The sequence below is a fragment of the Lygodium microphyllum genome, chromosome 19 (genome assembly GCF_053477565.2).
Source record: "Lygodium microphyllum isolate KBCC chromosome 19, Lygodium_microphyllum_v1.1.10, whole genome shotgun sequence".
NCBI lineage: Eukaryota > Viridiplantae > Streptophyta > Polypodiopsida > Schizaeales > Lygodiaceae > Lygodium > Lygodium microphyllum.
Genome location: NC_141153.1, coordinates 100,807,555 through 100,829,946, shown reverse-complemented (window position 1 = coordinate 100,829,946; position 22,392 = coordinate 100,807,555). Strand labels below are relative to the sequence as shown.

The 22,392-nt window shown below is 38.4% G+C and overlaps 1 protein-coding gene across 5 annotated transcripts in view; it reads left to right on the top strand.

Annotated features, from left to right (window-relative positions):
* Nucleotides 1-22,392, top strand: part of LOC148020207 (uncharacterized) — a 79,132-nt gene that overhangs the window by 28,939 nt on the left and 27,801 nt on the right. Inside the window, exons 2-10 of one of the 5 annotated variants that reach the window (XM_087700515.1) lie at nucleotides 10,132-10,221; nucleotides 11,557-11,618; nucleotides 12,589-12,642; nucleotides 13,304-13,410; nucleotides 13,489-13,578; nucleotides 21,010-21,132; nucleotides 21,281-21,358; nucleotides 21,478-21,563; nucleotides 21,651-21,699. In XM_087700515.1, the coding sequence (XP_087556641.1) occupies nucleotides 10,132-10,221; nucleotides 11,557-11,618; nucleotides 12,589-12,642; nucleotides 13,304-13,410; nucleotides 13,489-13,578; nucleotides 21,010-21,132; nucleotides 21,281-21,358; nucleotides 21,478-21,563; nucleotides 21,651-21,699 (739 nt within the window). The other 4 variants (XM_087700516.1, XM_087700519.1, XM_087700517.1 and 1 more) reach the window with 4 other exon arrangements.

Sequence of the window (22,392 nt, the reverse complement as noted above, 5' to 3'; positions counted from 1 at the left end):
ATGTGCCTGAAGAGGAGAAAAGAATCAGCTAAGTCTAGGTATGTACAAAGCTGAAATACATATATCTATCCAACTCCCATCATCTGTCGGCAATGAGCAAACCGCTCTGCTAGAAGACCCTTCGTGAGAAGGTCTGCAGGATTATCATCTGTATACACTTTGACAAGCTCAATGCTCTTGCTGTCAAGTATATCTCTAATGAAGTGGTACTTCACCTGTATGTGCTTTGTCTTTGCATGAAAGATAGGATTCCGTGCTAGCATGATAGCACTCTGGCTATCACAATCGAGAACATGTAACTCTGAGATGCCAAGCTCTCCCACTAGATGTGAAAGCCATAAAGCCTCCTTGCATGCCTCAGTGGGCAGCCACATACTCTGCCTCTGTAGTAGACAATGCAACACACTTTTGTAGCCTAGAGATCCAAGAGACTGCTCCTCATGTGAAAGTAAACATATACCCAGAAGTGGACTTTTTGCAGTCTGCATGACCAGCATAGTTTGCATCTGTAAATCCAACAACAGATGCCTTCTGCTTTCCAAAGCAGATGCACAACTCCTTTGTGCCTTTGAGGTATCTCATAATACCTATCACTGCATCCCAATGCTTCTTGCCAGGGTTGCCATGTATCTGCTAACCAATCCCACTGCAAAGGCAATGTCAAGACGTGTAGCAACCATAGCATACATCAAACTGCCAATAGCTGAAGCATATGGTATCTTGGCCGTTTCAGCCTTCTCATTATTAGATATAGGGCTGTCCTCTGCACCGAGTTTCACATATGGAGGCAATAGAACCCCAATTGTTTCCCCCCCCTCTATATTGAAACGCTGCAAAAATTTGGAGATATACTCCTACTGAGATAGATAGAGTAAGCCTTTCGATCTATCTCTGAGTATTCACATGCCAAGAATGTAATTTGCATCACCAAGATCCTTCATGTCAAAACTGCCATGAAGACTTTGCTTTAGTGAGTCCAAGGCATGAGTATCCCTGCCAGCAATCAGCATGCCATCAACATACAAAACCAAGATAATCAGGCTGCTATCTGCTGCCTTCTTGGTGTACAAGCAGTGATTCACTTGACTTCTATGAAAGCCTTGGGACTGCATGAAGGTATAAACTTATGATACCATTCTCTTGGTGCTTGTTTCAGCCCATACAAACTCCTTTTGAGTTTACATACCATCTTTTCTTTCCCTTATTCAACAAACCCTTTAGGCTACTGCATATATATGTCCTCATGCAGATCACCATGTAAAAAGGAAGTCTTTACATCCATCTATATAAGCCCCATATCCTCAACGGCAACTAAGCCTAAAATGGTTCTCAATGTAGTCATCTTGACTACAGGAGAGAAAATCTGATCAAAGTCAATTCCATGCTCTTGCTTGTACCCCTTTGCAACCAATCTTGCTTTGTACTTTGGTGAGGAACCAGAAGTGACCTCCATCTTGTAAACCCATTTGCATGGAAGTGTTTTGTACCCTTTAGGCAACTGCACCGAGTCCCAAGTGCCATTTTTCTCAAGAGATTCCATCTCTAACAACATGGCTTTATACCATTTTTTGCTGCCCTGTCTGTCCATTGCTTCTTTGAAGCAAGACAGTTCACCACAGTCTGTCAACATGACATAATTAGCCACATTGTTTGCAACAGGAACAAATGTGTCAGCTTGTCTAGTAGCCCTAGATGATCTCCTAACCCAATGGTCATTGTTTACTGGCTGTTCTTGTAAATTTCCATTTTCAGTATGCTGTCCTGGCATTTCAGCTTGCAAATCAGCATTAACAGCTTGCTGTCCTGGTTACACATGTAGTGGCTCATTATCATGGGCAATAGCTGGCTGATCATTTCCAGCACAATTTCTTGCCTTTACAGGTTCATTTACAGCAAGTATTTGCTGCTGTACAACGGGCACATTTTGTTGTCCAAAATGTATTTTTTCCCGGAATACAACCCTATGGACCTCCTTGGTCTTTTCGGGCTGTTTGTGCATGTGTTTTTCCTAGAAGATAACGTCATTGTTGTGTATTACTTTCCTTTTATCGGGATCCCACAATTTATACCCCATTTCACCCTCGTCACCGTATCCTAGGAAAATGCATTTACAGGACTTTGGCTCAAGTTTGCTGTGTTTTTCTTTGCGAATGTGCACAAAAGCCTTGCAACCAAACACTTTCAGGTGAGCATATGAAGGTGGCTTACCCGACCATGCTTTTTGGGGAACTCCCCCCAAAGACCTGTTTGGTGACTGATTAATTAAGTGAATGGTTGTTATAACAGCCTCTGTCCAAAAACCATGGGATAATGCAGCATGAGACAATATCGTAAAGATCTTATTCTGTATGGTCCGATTCATACGCTCTGCAACTCCATTTTGGAGCGGATTATGAGGGGCAGTGAGCTCCCTCTTTATCCCTTTGCTGTCACAAAATGCCCAAAAGGCCTTGGAGACATATTCCCCACCATTATCAGAGCGAAGACACTTAAGTGTCTTATCTGTCTGATTTTCAACCAATGCCAATAATTTTTTAAACTTGTCAAGCACTTCATCCTTGCTACGAATAGAGTAAACCCATACTTTCCGTGTAGCATCATCGACAAAGGTGACAAAATATTTCTTTCTCCCTAAAGATAATCCTGGCATTTGACATACATTCGAATGTACTAACTCTAGAGGAGAAGATTTTAAAGAAAGAGACTTTTTATGAGACGTTTGTGCATGTTTGCTATAAATACAATGATCACAGTGCTCAAAATCAGCATAACAAAGACAAGGCAAGTAACCCAAACGAGAAAGCACTTTCATTTCTGTTTGACTCGTGTGTCCCAACCAGCTATGCCACAAAGAAATGCTTGGCTGCTTGGTCACGGCAACAACATGGCCACGCACACTAGATACATGAAAGTATCACTCTTGTAACCTTTGGCAATAACCCTAGATCCCTTACAGATCTTCCATTTTCCATCACCAAAGGTGGTATGAAAACCATCATCATCTAGCTGCCCTGTGTTAATTAAGCTCTTTTTGAGCTGAAGTACATGCCGTACATGCTGAAGTGTAAAGATAGAGCCATGCTGAAACTGTAGCTGCACACTGCCAATACCTGCAATCTCACATGCATAGTTGTCCCCAAGATGGACAACACCATGTCGACCCCTTGTATAGGCGGAGAACTACTCATGATGAGGGGTGACATGAAAGGAAGCACCTGAATTGAGAATCTAGGTATGCATGTCATCATCTGTATGTGCAAGTAAAGTATGTGTACCAAAGTGTGAAGAGACAAAGAGTACATTACTCCCACTATCACTGTCATGAGTGACTACATTCACCTCTTCAATTTTTACACTGCTCTTCTTAGGCTGATTGTCCTTTTTCTCTTCCTTGCTATCATCTGTCTTTTTGCCTTTTCCTTTCTCTTTCTTCCATTTCTAGCAATCACGTTTAAAGTGACCCTTCTTGCCACAATGATGACATTCAACATCTTTGTCACGTGATTTATTGCGTCCCTTGCTATCATATTTGCCTTTTTGCTGTGATCTGCCCCTAGTATGCAAAACACTAGAAGACTTACTGGATGCATTGATTCATCTCTTCCATAAGTAGAACACTCTCTACATCAGCATACAAAAGGATTACATTAGAATTGCTCATAGCAGTCCTGAATGTATCCCAACTCTCTGGTAGAGTGCAAAGCAAGAAAGTAGCCTTAAATTCCTCATCAATCATGAACTTCAACGGCTGGCTGAAAATGGAGTTAAACTCACTCAAGTGAGTAGACATTGCTGTACCCTCTTTCATACGCAAATCCATAAGTGTTTTCAGCCAATACACTTTGCTTGCAACACTTTTCTGTGCATACAGTTCTTCTAGTCTAGTCCATATAGTATATGCAGAATCCAAACCTTCAATGTTGAATAGCAAGGCATGAGAAATCGATAGCTCTATGGTTGAGCGTGCAAGCTCATTTAACTCATCCCAATCGTCCTGTTCCATGTCCGCGGGCTTTGCCCCTTTGGTTTTGATCGGCTTTGCCTGTTTCTTTTGCAACAGGATATTGTGGCACTGCTTTTGCCAAACTGCAAAGTTATGTGCGCCTTCAAGCTTCTTTATGTGCATCAGATTATTGCTGTCATTGCTGCCAGCCATGATTTTCAGTCCAAATGTAACAAATAAACCAACAAATGCAGGCCCAAACTGTCACCCAAGTGACCAAGGTACAAACAAGTACCGACCAGCAATAAATGACCACGTAGAAGTACAGATTTCAGATCTGTAAATAAATTTTCAGAAGCACCAAACCGTGTGCTACAACATTCCATAACTGATTACAGCTGTTCCAAGGGCATATACATCACATTACATGAGAAATCCCAAATTTTAGTTGCAATTTTTGTTGTGCATGTACCCACGGGCATAAAATTTGACTCGAACGGTCAAAAGCCCCAAAATTTTTTGTGCTCAAAGCATCAACCACACATCTACATTTTCTCTGTCATGCATAGAACATGCCAATTTTGCCAAGATAGAGAAATTTCAGCAAAACCCCAAAATTTTACCAAGTGTTGATGTCTAAATTGTGTGGAATTCAACTTGCATGTACATAAACTAACCAAATGTTGCACAGATTTTGCCCAATTTGTAAAAGCCCCAAATTGCACGGGGTCCAATGTGCATCAATATCGAGAAATTGGGTGAATTTCATTTGTGCATGTACATGAAAAGCCCCAAATGGCAGGGACAAAATGTCACAAATTCCTGCAATTTTTGAGACAAATATCACTGTTGCATCTTGCTTGCATAAAATCTGGACAAATCCCCAAGTTTTCCAAGTCCTGCGTACACTAATTTCAATGAAATTGAAAGAATTTCACTAAAATGTGAAAGGCCCCAAAATTCCTGGGCAAATGTACACTGACTTTGCAATTTCTGAGTTTGATTGTCCAATTCCGTGTTGAGATCCTCAAATTTGGGAAAAGCCCCAAATTTCTGGCACAAATCTGAGTTTTGTGCTTATGCGCACGAATGCCGGTTAGAAGGAGGAGTTAAAAAAAAAAATTTGAAGAAAATAATTTTGGATGACAAGTCCATTGACTCGTCAGGACTGTCCTCGCCCGTTGGTCCTGTCCATTGCGCGCCTCGTTGAAGTTGCTCGCTGGTCGCCGTCCTTGAGCCCATGAGCCCCGCTGGGCCGTCACGCCTGCTGGACCGCTGGACTAGTCGCCGATTGCTGCCCTGTTACGTGCTGTCCACTACCCACTGGTCCTTGTCAACTGCAGTTGCCTGATCCAATCGACTGCTGTTGCTATTTTGTGTTTTGAACCAATCGACTGTCTCTTTTGCTCACGAGTCTGCCTGCCGCAGCTAACTGCTTGACTATGACAACTCCTACTCGTCGAGTCCACCTAAGAATCTTGCAGCTGCTGAGTTGTCTCTTGCCTACTCTGATACCAGTTTGTAGTGACAGGTTAGGCACAGAGATTGAGACACATAGTTGTTACGCACAGTGAAATACAGAGAGTGAGATAGAGTAGAGTAGAGAGTGAGCACATTTGTAGGTACAATGACGAGTGTACCTTTAGATTTTAGATAGATATATATGTGTAAGTACAAGTGCTAAGGGTGTGTTCACACCCGAGTACATTTAAAGGCACGAGGCCTTTATTCCCAACATTGTGCACTCTCACACCTTGGTCGTAATCTTGTTTAGTGCTGCACAATAGTGCCAACAACTTTGAAATTGGGGGTAAAACTGCAGCATAGTTGTTGAGCCCTTCTCTCCTATAGCCACCTCTCATTGAGGAGAAGGAATTTGATGCCCGTGTCTTGTTGCATATTCGGAATTTGTTGTCATTTGCATGTTTTTTCTTCTTGATGGCTTAGAACCTTTACCAATAGTAGTCGTGTCACCAGAATGAGAAATGGGCTTAGTGATTTCTTGATTTTGGCACCCCAAGCTCTTGGCACAATGACCATTACACTAGTGGTGAAAGATTTGATATCGGGACATGCGGTGGACAATTGTGCAGGCTATATGGTACAAGGCCAAGACAAAATGAGTAAGGTGCAATGTGAAACTTTCATTAATTTAAAAGTTTGTACCTTAGAATTGAGCTACATTGAGAGTTTTGTTCAGTGAGCAGCTCACTTAGGACACTTAAGTTATTAAGCTAAAGTTTTGGCTAGTGAGCAACTCACTTATGGTTAATGACCAAGTCATTAGTTAGCCCTTAATAAAAAACGTGATTCGGTTAAGGAGCAACTAGTTATTCATTTGGAAACTTGATCTTGACTATTTTGGGTTCTCTCTCTCTCTCCCTCTCTCTCCCTCTCTCCCTCCCTCTCTTTCTCATTTTTTGGAGCAGCCCAAGTTTGGAGAGCTGTAGCAACAAGAGGAGATGCATGCTTGCTGATTTGTTGTGATGAACAGCAAGAGAAGAGTGTTTTGCAGCCATCTTGAGGTGTTGGACGATTGGGAATCAATCACTTTCTTGGTTCCTTGGGTTTAGGCTTGCCAAACATTGAGCAAGGTTTTTTGAGCAAACTTAAAAACCAAGTAAAACTCTAAAATACCATGAAATTGGGAAGTTTAGAGTCATTTGGATCATATATAAATCCCATGCTCTACAAAGATAAACTTATGAAATGATTGAAAATCATAAACACATACATCCACTTCATAATAAAATTTATGGCAAAGATTATTATGAAGCTTTTTTAGCCTTGAGATATCAATGCATTTTTTAGGGCATATGCATAGCTATGTTTCGATTTTAGATTAAAAAAATAGTTTGTGGGAACTCAGGTAAAAAAATAGGTGTTTGAGCTTAGCAACTAACATTATTTTATAATTAAGGCCTTGGTATTATGCTAGCAAGAAATCCAACTTTCAATGTGAATTTGTAGAGTGTTGGGCTGCTCACAAATCATTTAAGATACATTTTCAAGCAAACTCAAAAGGCAAGTGGAACTCATTAAAAAATACTTTGAGATAAGAAAGTTCAAGGTCTTTTGGATATCTAAATATTTGATTATCTACATGCATTGCAAAGGTCAATATGAAGTTATTCTTAGCCAAAATGTGTCTAGAGACATTTTCTTCTATCTAGTCCATGCTCATTGTAATTTGGATTTTAGATGAGCAAAAGAATTGGGATAACTCTATCCGAAGGGTAGTAATTACGTTTTTGAGTTAGCCAAAATATGTCTAGAGACATTTTCTTCTATCTAGTCCATGCTTATTGTTATTTGGGATTTCAATGAGCAAAAGAATTGGGATAACTCTATCTAGAGGGTAGCAATTATTTTTTTGAGTTCACCAAGTACTCAAGACCAAGTACAATTATTTCACGACTAATACCATGGTAATCATGTAACCAAGACACTTTCTACTTAGTATTTTTGGAAGATTCTCTTGATCAAGCCAGCTTATCAATAAGGGACTTAGAGCCATTAACCAAGGGTTATGGAACACCATATAGAAATGTCATCTTAGTCGGAGGGATTATGTATAAGTTAAGCTAATTAAAATCACCAAAGTAGCCGATATATACCTACTTTGTGTGTTTCTCACCCACCTTGTGCATGTGCGGGAGCAGCCCCTATATACATTCTAAAAAAAGAACTTTAAGGAGAGGCCTTGCAATGTGGAACGATGGGAAGAGGAAGGGAAGTACATAGAATAGAAACCTCGAGAAATGGAAGGAGACAGATTGCTACTACAATGGGATAGAATGCACAAGAGAGTTTTTTTTTTTGTTTTTTTGGGGGGGAGGGTATATATTATCGTCCTAAACTCCTTGTCTCTCAACCATCCAAGTAGCTTTCCCAAAGACTTGCATGAAAGGAAAAAACAAATGAGAAAGTGATATAGAGAGAAATTATCTATGCCTTTCCTTTTCCACGAGATCATTTGTGCTTGGTCTAACTCACTTTATCTCTACATCCTGAAAATCCATTAGAGTTTTATTGCAGGATTGCTTTTAGCATTAGTTATGTCAAGGGCACAACCTATATTGTTATAGAATGAAGGATGAGGCATTGCAATCATAATCATAAGAGTGTTGAGCACCCTAGTAGTCTCATGATGGCTTATTTTTATTAAGAGTAACACATCAGTATGAATTTCGTTTTATTGCGATGATTTATTGTTTAAAGCTACATGAATATATTGCTGCCACAAAGCATCATGGTAAATTGTAGTGTGCCATTCTTATAAGAGGCCAAATTGTTTAGAACCCATTCTATTATGATGCAACATTGAAAATATCAATGGCCTCCACAAGTTGGTCAACATGGAGGTAGATTAGAAGGATGCCAAACATTTTGATATGTGGGATGGAGAGGAGTATACTCATGTGCTTGTCCTCGTAATGAGTAATAAGATAGGTATAAGGAGCTCGGTTTACTCATTACTCGGTTTGGGAGATTTTAGTAATGGGATGGCGATTAGTACACGGAGATGGAGATGAGCACATGGAGATGAAGATGAGTACTGAGACAGATATGAAAAAATTTGGAAGATTTTAGTAATGGGATGGAGATTCAATCCATACCCTTGCTCTATATTCCACAACCATTCAAGTCTCTTATTTTTCAAGCACCCACCTTAGTCAAAAGGACCTATGGAAAGAGTAATATTTCAAAAGTATTAAGACATTAAAAGAAACCACACAATTGCCAAGACAATATAATAAATGAATGATTTTTGAGTAGCCCAGCACTCTACAAATTCACATTTCAGAAAGTTGCATGTCCTATTGGCATGACTACCAAGATCTTAATCATAAAAAGTATTAGTTGCTAAGCTCAAAAATCTATTTGCTACCCTTTTGATGAAGTCCTCCTAGATCATTTTGTGATCTCCAATTAGAACATAATAATGCATATGGACTAGGTGTATTGACATGTCATGCCTAGGAAGAACTCCATATTGATCTTTGTAGTAATTTTTGCTATGAACCACTCGAAGGTATGTATTATTTATGATTTTCAATGAGTTGGAAAATTAATTTATGTAGAGCATGATATTTGTGTATGACCCAAATGGCTCTAAGCTTCCTGATCTCTTGGTATTTTGACTAATTTTGCTCAATTTTTGATTTTTCTCGAAAAACCTCGCTTGGTGTTTGGCAAGACTCTCTTGGGTTATATCTGAGGTGATGTCCTCTATACCCTCTTCCTCTTGCACGTTTTCTCACAAAATGTACCTAGCGCATTAGTCAACCCAAAAGGTGACTCTTAAAACTCGGAATGTCCACATCTAGTTTAGAAAGTGCCTTTGGGTCATCTTCGCGAGCCAAAACGTTGCATCGATTAATGCAAAAGACAATGATGCTCGGCTCTAGTTCGAATAGCAGTCTTTGGGGCATCCTATTTTCAATTGCCTACTTGGTGATAGCAAGATGTAAGATATATGCTAGTACTTCTTGCTCCACATAATTGATCATATATATTCTCTATCTGATAAAGTCAATGCTTATTCTTGATTTTGATAACTAACACATAAACACTTCACTCCACCTTTCTTTTTCACCAATTTAATTGGTTCAAAAATGGCTAAGCCTATAAGACAGCTTCCTTCTAGGTTCACAAGGGTATGCTTGTAAAACTAACAAGCTGTAGGATGTAGGTACTACTCCACTTGTTGTGTTGTTGGAGTGGAAAAAGCTTATAAAATGCCATCAGGTTGACCAGGTGTTTCTTTGTTGTTCAATTCTAGGTGATTTTATACTTGTCTATGTTGAAAGTTAAAATTTGTTTTTATGTTTGAGTCTGACAAAAAGGTGGTGTAAAAAGAACGAAAAAATCTCTGAGAACATTATGGGACAAGTATAAACTGTACCAGAAGATTTTACCCGGAAACCTCAATAGATTTAATGCAGGAGCTAAAAGGATGGGATTCTCGACAGAAGCAAAGCCACTTTAGCTTTGATCACAGGACATATGTTTGAACATATCTTGATGCATTGTAACTTTATAATGTACTCTTGACTTTAACAGAATAATGTCCTATATCACACATTCCATTTATGTTATCTACCATTTGTGGCACTGCAAAAATTCCCTTTTAAACATGCAAAACAGACACCACAAATTTCTTTTTAAGTCTTTTTACATGGCAGGTTTTGGCCTACTCCATGGCTTTGTTCTCCTCACTTGCAGACTGCGTTTCTGCATTTCTTTGGACGACCACCACAGGTTGAGTATCGCCGGTAATAAGATTTCTTACATCCGGCTGGAAAACAATTGAACTATGGTGTTCCATGATGTGCTTTCTGTCTGCTTCTCTTTTCTTGAATGCACTCACACAGGATTTGAAAAGACATTATTAAAGGACAAGGGCAAAGTCAAGATGCTTTTAAAGCCTTCTGGAACACATGGCCACATTCAGTTTAAGTTCTTTTTAGAAGCTTGCATCAGTTGTCTTTTCAGTGGCTACATATGCTATGTACAATCGTAATTTCTGTCATGTGCTTCATGTGTTTTCTCTGCCCAGAACAGGGGCATATGATTACTAAAGGGAGGCTCTAGAAAGCCTTTGATGTACCTACACAAGGGTTTTTTTAAAAGACTGCATTTCTTTTCTGTCTTATAAAGCTACAATGCTTAATAGCAGCTCTATAAGCAAGGCAGGTCGTCAGGACCCCAGCAACTGAAGGTAGGCAAAAATTGACAGAGGACTAGAATATGGATAAGTACAATCCTCATGCTCAATTTATCATAAGGTATTCAATATGTTTTCTTCCTGGTGCTTGTTGCATGCATGATTGAAGCCAGACTTTTTGGAGCCTTCGGATGCAATGCCCGCTGTTTTGGTATAGAAATAATTTGTAGCAGCTATAAAATGGGTAGCTGGTTTAGAAAGTTATCATTTAATTCAACGCTCTGTGAGGAAAATGAATGTAACCTCAAATTTAAGTAGTGGGTGAAGACATAAGTAACAAAATTGATCATACAGACTCTTTCTCATCTTCAGCTGCCTTGTCCAAGATCCCATCCCAAAATGGCAGAGGACAATGATATCTGTTAGTTGCTTGCCCTTGATAGTCAAACATGTGCACAAATCGTGGGTAAATAAGTTGCATTTGAAGCACTTTGCAAACAGTACAATGCTTGATTTGGGGTATACCAGGGAGTTTCTGCAAAGATTACTTACTTTCACTTTGATTTCCATCATGTCCTTTTCATAGATATTTTTGGATGTTTGGCTAATATGATAACCGTTTGGGGATTATGCGAAATTATTCGCATGGACCAGATATGTTTTCAAGAATGTTCATTCATTTGCTGGCTATGCTGTAAACAGGGAAATACTTTATTACATCTTACTGTCGATCTGGTTAGCTAAGATTCTCTTGTGCGGAAAGAGCATTGTGAAACACAAGTTGCAGTTTTGTTTGAGATACAAAAGTTTCAATACAGCTCTAATGTGATTTTGTTTTTCCTTTGCTCTGTACTTATGAATCTCTTAGCTAGATAACTTTGCCATGAAACAAAAAGCTTGATGCTTAAAGTGTGTCTGTGTTTTATGTTCTGTGAGTGTCCAGGCAACTGTGCCATACACCTGATGGAGGGACAATTGCCCTTGATTGGATAAACCCAGTTGATGGTAAGACCCTTTCCATGCTGCAGGTCCTGCCAAGTTGTTATCATGTATTATGCTTTGGTGGACATACAAAGAGTTTGCACATGCTGTGTTTGATAACCTTGTTAACATTTTTATCGACTGTGATTGTGAAACAAGTAACTTCATGTTTACTAGCTATACAAGAGATTCTCAACATTCTCATGGTAGTGGAAGTGCAAACAAAGCTTGATCAAGGCTTCAGTTACTACCTCAGTCTAGCTTCTTCCACTTTCATCCTGACATTCAACTTGCCTCGAGTTCTTTGTATATAGTCTTGCCTGCTCAGTATCTTTGCTTGCATAACTCTTTCAGTTTTCTGCTGTCTGCTTTCAGCTCCACATACTTTCCACAGTTTTCATCTCTCCAGCCTTTTTCAGTATCATTCTTTATCCAGCTGTTGTACATCTGCAGCACTGATTGTCAGGACATGTGCAGGATCTCAGGATGTGTGCAAGTAGAAGGGATGTAAGTCATTGGTGATTCCTCTGGATTAATAAACTCTGATTTCAGGGATGCTGTTTGGGTGGACATTGTAAAGCTATAAATTCTAAACCCACAGTTCCCTAGTTTTAAATAGAGTTTGTTAAACAATCTGTTTTGAATCTTTGATGTGACACATAGACCTGAAGCCTCTACGTTTACAGAAGTGCTGGAAACACCTTTCTGGTTCATCAAACAAGAAAAAAGTAATGAGTCTGTTTTGGTTGAATACATTAAGTGACAAAGATAAATCTCTTCCCTATTTCACTCACATGACTTCTAAGTCAGCAAGGCAATACTTGATCGGGCTACTATGTGTACAAAGAAATCTTCTGGCTGCTGAAATGCCATTTCTATTTTTTACCAAATACGTCAACTGCAAGGACAACACTCCCTGATACAGCAATGTCAAGTCACTTCTATATCGGCTATGCAACAATACATTGTAAGGCTTGTATATGCATTGTTGCAGGTACATATTCATTCAATGTGATGTCTTCAAAGAGCCAGTTTAAAGAGGTTTTGGGTAGGTATCAGGGATGTAGATCCTGTCAACCAGTAGTCTTTATTGTCTGTAGACAATGGTTTACAAATAGGGGTCCAAACAGGCATTAGGACTTAAAGCACTCTCAACTTGGGCCAATCTACGCCTTTGAAGCTTGCTATGCTACTATTCCTCCCTTGCATGCATGCTTGTCATGAACACATATGTCTTTGCCTTTGTAGGAGTCGCAGATAAAATGGATAACTGGATGGAAATATTGGCAGCCAGTGCCATGTCATTGGGAACATGATCTTTCAGGTGGTTCAGGAAATACTTAAATGAGCCCCTTTTTTACCTCTAGCATGCATGTACTCTAGACCACTTGCTGCACTTGAAAAAATGAGTTTTTTTGCTCCTTATGCCATCCAAATCTAACAAATTTTCATGAATTGTGTGTTTGTTGTATTTTGTAAGGTTACTTGTCATGGCTGATCCTCTAGTCAACTTGTGAAACCTAGATATTTTTGGTTACTGTCCGATCAAGCTCTGCTTTTCATTTAGAACATTCTTGTACAGCTGGATCTGCATGCATAAAAGGAGATTCCATGGCATGTGGGTCATGCAATCAATCAATTAATTTTTAATTACAAAAAAGGCTTGCTAGAATAGGGAAAGGACTTACCATTCTGTAATCCAATCTCAGGCATGAAGAACATTGAGGTACCAGGCCAGTCAAGAAGGGCATTATTCAATGAGATGATTCCTATTGTTGTCGTTATCCCTGGTTTGACAAGCGATTCAGCTGATGCTGTAAGTTGATTGTACATATCAAGTTCTATCCACACTATTTCTTTTACGGATTTCTGAATCCAGCTAAATGCATTACAGTATATCAAGCACCTTGTCCACTCTATTGCTCAGAAAGGGTGGAGAGTTGTGGTTGCAAATCATCGTGGACTTGGAGGAGTGTCAATAACGGTAAGTTTATGCAAGTCTTTGGAACTTCTCATCATCATTACAGAGTCAAGTAGTGTAAACACAACAATATTAATATTTTAGTATATGCTTAGATTCAAAGTAAAGAAACCTAGAGAGTCTGCTGTAGGGGTAAAGGCTTAAAGATGCACAAGTGCTTGGAACATGAAAAATTTAAGAACCATGTTTTGTCCGCATCAGAAATTGTTTGGTATTTAGATAATATTGGTGAATGGATGGTTCCTATGCCATTATCTTTGAAACTATGGGTTAGCTTATCTTAAGATGGCTCTGGATGAAGAATCTGTTTGAATGTCTCTGCAGTTGCTGCTGTGCAAGCAGCCATTCAAATGACTTTTATTTGTGTGTGCTGCTATATTGACCAATCGATTCGCTTCTAGAGAAAAGAATAGTTCTATTGTTAAATCCCCTTGGGACAAAATATATGGAGGCAAATTACAAGATCAGCATGTAACCGACTTCCAAGATAACAAAGGGAAAGTCTATTACAAGGCCCAAGGGAATAACCAATCTGGAGGTCCATAATGGAAAAACATGTGTGATTCGTAGATATAAACGAGGACCGAATGAGTTTCTTAAAGGAGTGAGAAGATTGTTTTCCAAACACATTACCTGACGAGATACCACTAGAGAGGCTAGAAGATCATTACATTCATCTCATTCTTGGGAGCTCACCTCCAAATAGGCCACCCTATCGTGTGAGTCCAACACAACAAGAGGAGATCATGAAGCAAGTGAATGAGCTCTTGGAGAAGGGTCTAATAAGACCTAGTTTCTCACCTTTTTGCTCTCCAATCCTCTTAGTGTAGAAGAAAGATAGATCTTGATACATGTGTGTAGACTATAGGGCACTCAACAAAATTACAATTCGGAATAGGTTTTCCATTTCAAGAATTGATGATATCTTAAATAGATTGGATGGATCCAAAGTATTCAACCGGATTGATTTGAAGAGTGGCTACCATCAAATAAGATTTGCTCCTCAAGATATTCATAAAACAACATTCAGGAGATCTTTTGGTGCTACCATTTGGTCTCACCAATGCTCCTGCAACCTTTAATAGAATGATTGAAAGAATCATTAGTGCACATTGAAAGTTTACAGGTACTTTCTTTGATGATATTTGGGTTTATTCTTTCAAAAGATGAAGAAGAGTATAAGCAATACTTGAAAAGAGTATTTCAAGATCTTCGCAAACACTATCTTTATGTGAATGGCAAAAAGAGTGAATTTTTCCTAGAAGAGATTCACTACTTGGATCATATTGTATCCAAAGATGGGATTTGGATGGATCTAGAAAAGTCAAGTCTATTGTAGAATGACGAGAATTGACTAGTGTTCATGAAGTTTGAAGTTTCTTGGGATTATGCTCTTATTACAAGAGATTCGTTAAATGGTTTGCAGTGGTTGTTGAACCATTGCATGATTTCACCGAGAAAGCAGTAGCATTCCGATGGACCAAACTAGAGAAGTAATATTTTGAAGCTCTAAAGTTTTATATCGACAAAGGACATGTTTTGATTATATTTCATTTATTGAAACCCTTGTTTGTGGAAAGTGGTGCTTTAAGAGACTGTATTGGTGCAGTCTTAATCTAGGAGGAGCATGCAGTTGCTTCAACAATCAGAAGGTTGCAAAATGCAGAAAAAAATGCTACTACCTATGTTGAGGAGTTAATGACTATCATTCAAGTTTTAAAAGATTGGAGAGACTATATTTTAAGTGGAGAATTTCTCATTAAGATGGACCATGACAATTTGAGATATTTTCTCAACCAACGAAAGATTTTTGAAAAGAATATTCGATGGGCTAATTATTTAGCTCAATTTAACTTTTAAATATTACATATTCTTGGGAAGCAAAACAAGGTAGTTGATCGTGGTGTTTTGGCCACAATCAACGTTGAAATGTATTTCTTTTGGCCAAGTTTTCGATGAGATATTGAACAATTTATCAAAGGATGTCTTATGTGCCAAAAGATTATGTTTAATTGCCAAACCCTGTAAGGCTTTTGTAACGATTACCAGTTCTGAGCGAACCTTGGAAAAGCATTGCTATGGATTTTATTTTTGGCTTATCAAAATTAGGAAATAACAATGATGGCATATGGACTATTATTGACAAGTTTAGCAAACAGACTCATTTCATTCTAGTCAAGAAGACTCAAGTTTGAACATATGACTAGAATATCTTTAACTATCATGGGTTACGACAATCCATTGTGGATGATAGAGTTTCACGAATCACTAGTCTCTTTTGGTGAGCTGTTTTTGAAAATTTGGGTACAAAGCTTACATTTTCTTTTTCTTATCATTCTCAAACAGATGGTCAAAATGAGATAGCCAATCTCACAATATTGGATATGTTGAAGTACTATTGCCATGAAGCCAACCAACAATGGAGCCAGTATTTATCTTTGGTAGAATATGACTATGACAACACAGTTTATACTTCTATAGGTAAAGTACCATTTGAGATTATATATGGAAAACCACTCTTATTGCTTATTCTCAAAACCAAGGAGGATGTATTTCATGCTAATGAGTTTGTGCATGATGTGGACGCAACTTTCGCTCCAAGTTATACGAGCTATCTAAAGATCTTAAGAAAAACAAAAAAAGAAGCAGATAAGCATCGAAGGCAATTGATTTTACAAGAAGGAGATTGGGCGTGACTGAAATCTAATATAGCTTATCTAAGAAGCTCTAACAAGCCTTTATTTCAAGTCTCTAAGCTCGCAGTAAGAAATTATGGGCCATTTTAAGTCATTGAAAAGATTAAATATATTTGTTACAGGTTATAACTTCTAGAGCATTGGAGAATTTACAATGCTTTTCATATGCATCTTTTGAAGCTTTATGTAGAGCCTCCACCATTGAAACCCGTAATAGAGGATTCATTTAAAGTAGATGAACAGGTGGAGATACTTTAATCAAAGCATATAGTCTTTTATATGATCAAGAAACGAGAAAGAAACATTTCTAAAAAAATTCTTTTGAAATTTACAAATTACTCTCATTTAGATTCTAAATAGATGTTAAAAGCTTATTTTAAAGACTATGTAGAAATATTTGTAGCTTATGAAGAAGCTATAGGATTAAAAATACTTCAAGTAACGTATTGAGGACAAGGTGGATTACAAGAGGGAGGGATGTAACAAACCTTTTGTATATTAATTATTACCAAGAGATATTGGCTCAATAATTTTAAATTAAGTTGATACTCATGTATTTTGAAAGGCAATTTGTATTATTTAAGTATTTTTAAATATGATTAAATGTTCATTTTTCTATTTAAGGGTGGCCAATGGCTTGAACACTCTATAATTATACTTGGGTCGTTATTGAAGAGATGCCCAAGTGAAAGTAAAAGTTCAGTTGAGTGGTCAAATTGACCAGAAAGCTTATATGACTAAAACTTTTACCCTCACATAGTCACATTGACTAGAGGCTGATATAATGAGTAGTTTCAAAAGTGAAACTAGATGCCCACGATAGAAGAAACAAACCATGAATCGGTGAACCTATATAATGAAGCTCTTCAGAAGCTAAATTTGGCAACTTCTAAAATTTAGGAGTTTACTATTTTTGAAAGTTACTGAAATGGAAATTATGTTCGTGTCAAAGACTGCAGAATTTTGCAAGGAACAATTTTCTCCATAGCAATTATCTCAAATTTTTAACCATTTGACAGAGTTTTAGAGTAGAAGGTTTGGAAGCTTTCTTCTCTAGAAAAGTGATATGTGGCATCTAGAAGAGGACATGTGTCATTTTGAAGTGACAAGTATCTCTACACTTATCATTTTCAACAAATACTTGTCATTTGTAGCCTCTACTTTTCACTTTTGAGCATCCAAGCTCCACACTTATTTATTGGAGATCCCTCTTTTCATTTGAAATAAGTTCTCATGCTGAAATTTCAGCCACACACTTTATATTCTTCTATCTTTTCTCATCCAAGAAGCACTTTCTACTTAGGCAAAAAAGAGTCTTATTGAAAAAGAGACTTGATCTAATCCAAGCACTAAAGAAAAGAGACTTGCTACTCGGAGTTTGCAGAAATTAGGATTTTAAAACCTTAATTTTCAGAATTGCAGCAAATTAGTCTTTTATATAGGATTCATGCACTTGGTGCTCGTGATTTTGTTTCAATAAATTCCTGTAAAGAGGAAGGGACCGGTTTCTCTCTTAACGTGGTGTCGACTGCTCTCTCTCTCTCTCTCTCTCTCTCTCTCTCTAATTTTCATGTTGATAATTGATTGAGTTGGTCCTTATGCTTACATAAACACATCAAGGTAAAGTGCAACATTTAAGATAATCTGCCAAGTCACCTTTCTCCATCCATTCCATTCATTAAAGGTGAAACAACACTAAAGCTTCAGCAAGACGCACGTAGAAACTTTACATCTTACTTCGCTTGCCTTGAAACCTCAATTGGGTTCTAGGCCTTTGTCTCTCTAGAGCATGGAGATCCTTTGTGCTTTCATATTGCTGCATTTCCAACTTAACTAATATGCAACATTGCATCCAATTGACTAGCCCCTCATGTTCTTGAGATGCTAGGAGCACCAGATGCATTAGCCAATATTCTTATTTATCTACTTTGGACCATTGCAATGTGACTCTGGGTGGGAATTTGCATACTACCAACCATACAAAGATACATTTTTCCATATATTGCATGCATGAATAGCTCCATTTTTCTTCATGCAGCTATTACCATATTCATTTTTACTCATGATCAATACTATATAGAGCATTTGCATGACCAATATTAGTTCCATGAGTTCCAAACATAGTGGGCTGCATATATGCATTGCTAGACTTGCCACTTTGTGCCCCAATAGCATGCCAACATTGCTATACATGGGATTATGCATATTACCAGCCATACATGGATCCACTGGGCCTTGCACATCATGCATTGGTTGCCGCATATCATAAGGATTTGTGCCATACATCCTTGTATATGGTTTGTGACCCACCATAGCATCAAAACTAGTGCCACCACCAAAGTACCATGGCTGCCCCATAATTGCATGTATGCCTTATTGTCCAAAAGCATTGGATCAATACTTCCAAGTTTGCCTTGCATATGTATCAATTGCCCCACTGGCATCATTTGCTTATGCTCTATACCCATATTTGGAACATCATGTTGCTGTATTGACTCTTCCTTCGGTGTATCTTGCTATCTCGAAGCTCTTGAGGATGATTTCCTATTCTTGCATTTGCTACCCTCTTTTAGAGGTACAAAAAGTGTATGAACCAAGATCATTTGCCAATTGTACAAATATCTAAATTGCCATCCTCAGTTGATCTTTACGTTGGTCATGAAATTCCTCTTCCTCTTCCTCTTACTAGTTATCAATCTCTGTAGGATAGAAGCATCTGCATTTTGGTCTAAACCAACATAATCAGCTTGCTATCCATATTGTAAGCATGTTTCAAAATTAGGCATTGCATTTTTCCCTTTATTATGTGCATTTTCAGAATGAAATGCATCGTCACTGCCTGATCCCATCTCACTATTTGAAGACATTTTTGTTGTGGTTGCTTAGCTGAATACAATTTCAGCACTAGAGTAAAGCTTCTAACCTTCAATTAGGTCCCTCAAGCCCACCAATTTGAGGCAATTGATGATATCTCAGCAATGGAATCTTGAAACCAGCCTTCCTCCTTGGATAGGGTGGTACTAATCCGATTCAACACTAATTACAACAAGCATAGAATTCACATAAACTGAAAGTACAAAGGTTACCTCTTAATCTTGGACAATGGATAGCCTGTTGGCCCGAAAATTGGTGCCCCTTGCGGTATTTCTTCTAACTTTTATTGCAAATGGATGGAGTACAACTAAGATTCTCTGATCTCCTCTACTAATCCAAGTGTCACTTATTGTCAAACTGACTAGCAAGCCTTCAAATTAATTTGCCCTTTGGTTAACTTAGGGGTTGGCTTTCACCCTATCCCTTGAAAGGTAAATTTAGCTTCAAATTTGATATTGGCTATCTGGCCTCTTGAATCTCCCTAAAATTTCTCAATTTCAGTTGCTAGAATTTAAATCCTAGACCGTGAGCATGCATCGTGAGGTGGCTGTCAAAACCCTAAATTCTGTTGTAAATTAGGGTTTATAGCATAGATAACTTGGGAGATGGTTGGGGGATGAGATTTTGTTGAGATAACTTGAGAGATGGTTGGGGGATGAGAGAGAATGAGCTTAGGACCTCCAAAAAGATCGCTGCTCCCTCATGTACGCTATGACTTGCGCTAGGACCTTGAGCTATTGTTATAGCTCCTTCTCTCTCACAATGGTTGAAATAGAGTTTCACTAGCCCCCAAAAACATTTTGTCCATTTGCATAGGTAAGTTTTGCCAAGTGGCAGCCTTTTAATCCCATTTTCTAGCATTACCTAGCTTATTAAATCAATATTCTAAAAATTAATTGTGAAAGTTAATTTAATAAATATTCTAGTGCCTAGAAAAATAACTCCACTAGCCAATGATTGAATTAATTCATTAATTCCTAGTCTCTAATGTCACCGCTAACATTAGTAGCCAATAAATTGGTCTAGGCTCAAATTTGACAACAGGTACCACCTAATACCTATTGGGCATAACTTATTTTAACTTTTGCCTTTGGCATCGACTGATATTTTAGGGTCTTGGGTCCCACATTGTAAAATATTTAACTTGCACCTCACATGTGCAAGTCACATTTGCACATTCAATTAACTTTTAATCAAATGCTAAACAAAGCAATGAAATTTCACGTCCTCATGATAGCTGAAAGGGTAAGGCCTCTATCTCCCTCAGTGGCAATCCTACTGCAAGAAGAATGTTTGCTTTGGTAAAGAGAACTAGGTTTGAGATGTGTCTATAGTGGCCCTCCACTATGGGGTACTCCCTCTATAAATGCTGCTTTTAAGTATTGCTAATGGGGTCTTGTAGAAAACTTTCCTAAGGAAGTCATGAAGATGAAAGGTGATGGAACCCTTTTGGAAGAAGCTACTAACATAAGGGTTGTGCCATTATGATCCACTATCCCCTTTTGTGTAGTGTTCTCCTAAGGCAACGACAAATAAGACTACGTGCATCATCTCAGTGCCCTCCCAAAAGGCGTTTATTTGTGGGGACTTAGACATGGGATTCAATGTTAGGCTGGGTATATGTGCCACAGCATCATGGTTTGGAAGGCCTTGTGGCTTATGGTCATTACCGCATTCTACCCACCATCGCTTCAACTCTTGCCAAAGTGTACGGTTTTGCCTAAGCAACGACACTGTTGTATGAGTCATTTATTAGTTTGTGTGCATCGATAACCAAAACATTTTGATGCATTTGATTATCAAACAGTCAGATATAATGATTTGTAGCACCTTCGAATTGAAGTTCTCCATATCTCTTGTGCAGTCCAATCAATTTTACAATGCGGGATGGACTGAGGATTTGCGGATGATTATTAAGCATATTCACCAAGCACACCCAAAGACACCCCTTTTGGCCGTTGGGACAAGCATTGGAGCAAATATATTAGTAAGTTCATCTATACTGATATTTAACAATGTTTTGGAGCTTAGTTGCTCCGAGAGAGCTTTTCCTGGTTATGTTCCTGGCATGTACAGCATTAATTTAATTTTTGATGTTTTCCTTGATTGTTCACAAAATGTTGCTCAAAACTCAGGTCAAGTATCTTGGAGAGGAAAGGGAGAAGACCCCATTAGGGGGTGCAGCAGCTATTTGCTGCCCTTGGGACCTTGTGGTAAGTTTACTGTATTCTAAATGCTTAACAAAGTGAGAAACCATCAGTGCTTCAAGTGTTTTGACGTTCTCTTGGGCATTATTTATTTTCTAAGGATGTTTCTAACAATTCTTTTACAGGTTTGTGACAGATTTATCAACAGACGACTGGTGCAGAGATTTTATGATAAAATTTTAGCTTTTGGTCTTCGGAGCTATGCCCAAGTGTATGAAGCTGAACACCTTGCAGCTCTGTATGGACTGTGTTTGCATATCTATACTCGACATTAACATCATTTTGCTTGCCTCAACAGGCATCAGGTTGCTCTGTCTCGTATCGCTGACTGGGATCTCATAAGCAAGGTGGGGACTTGTTTGTTGTCTATGAGAAGAATGTTCATAAGATGATGGCTGCAGTTAGGGCTAGCTTGGAGAACATTGAGTACCATGATTTTTTCAGTTCTTTTCCCCTTTTTTGACTTGGAGGTTTCTATTTTGTAAATCAATGTACAAACTCTTATCCAATGAAATATCAGCAAACAAGACTGCAGTGTTTGTGTTCAGTACGTGATGATTACAGTCACACCATGCATAATTTCACTTAGGCCATTAAGGGGCTTATGCCAATCATGAGTCCATCTGCATATTCAGAAACGCATCCGTAACAGAACATGCATGTCAATAGTAGCTGAAAGAGAGTTGTTATATGGAATAAACGTTATTATCTGAAACCTGCACAACCATGGAAGCATAAGACCTGAAAGAGAAAGAGTGACAGAGAGAGACAGAGAAAGACTTCACAAACTGTTGCAAGGGGAAATAGCAATTGAGCACTAGAGGAAGTAGGAATGACTGAATAAAAGGTGCACATTTTTTTTAGAAAAGAAAATTTTATTAATGACACCTTGGGGAAATGGCTCCCGAGGTATATAACAAAGCACAAAGAGTTCATCATAAATTCAATGGGTGTGTGAACCAATTTAGTGGGCTCAAATGTCAGATAATATGAGGAGCTAGGTGAAAGAATGTGTTTTTCTCTGTGCGAACCTGAGGGTG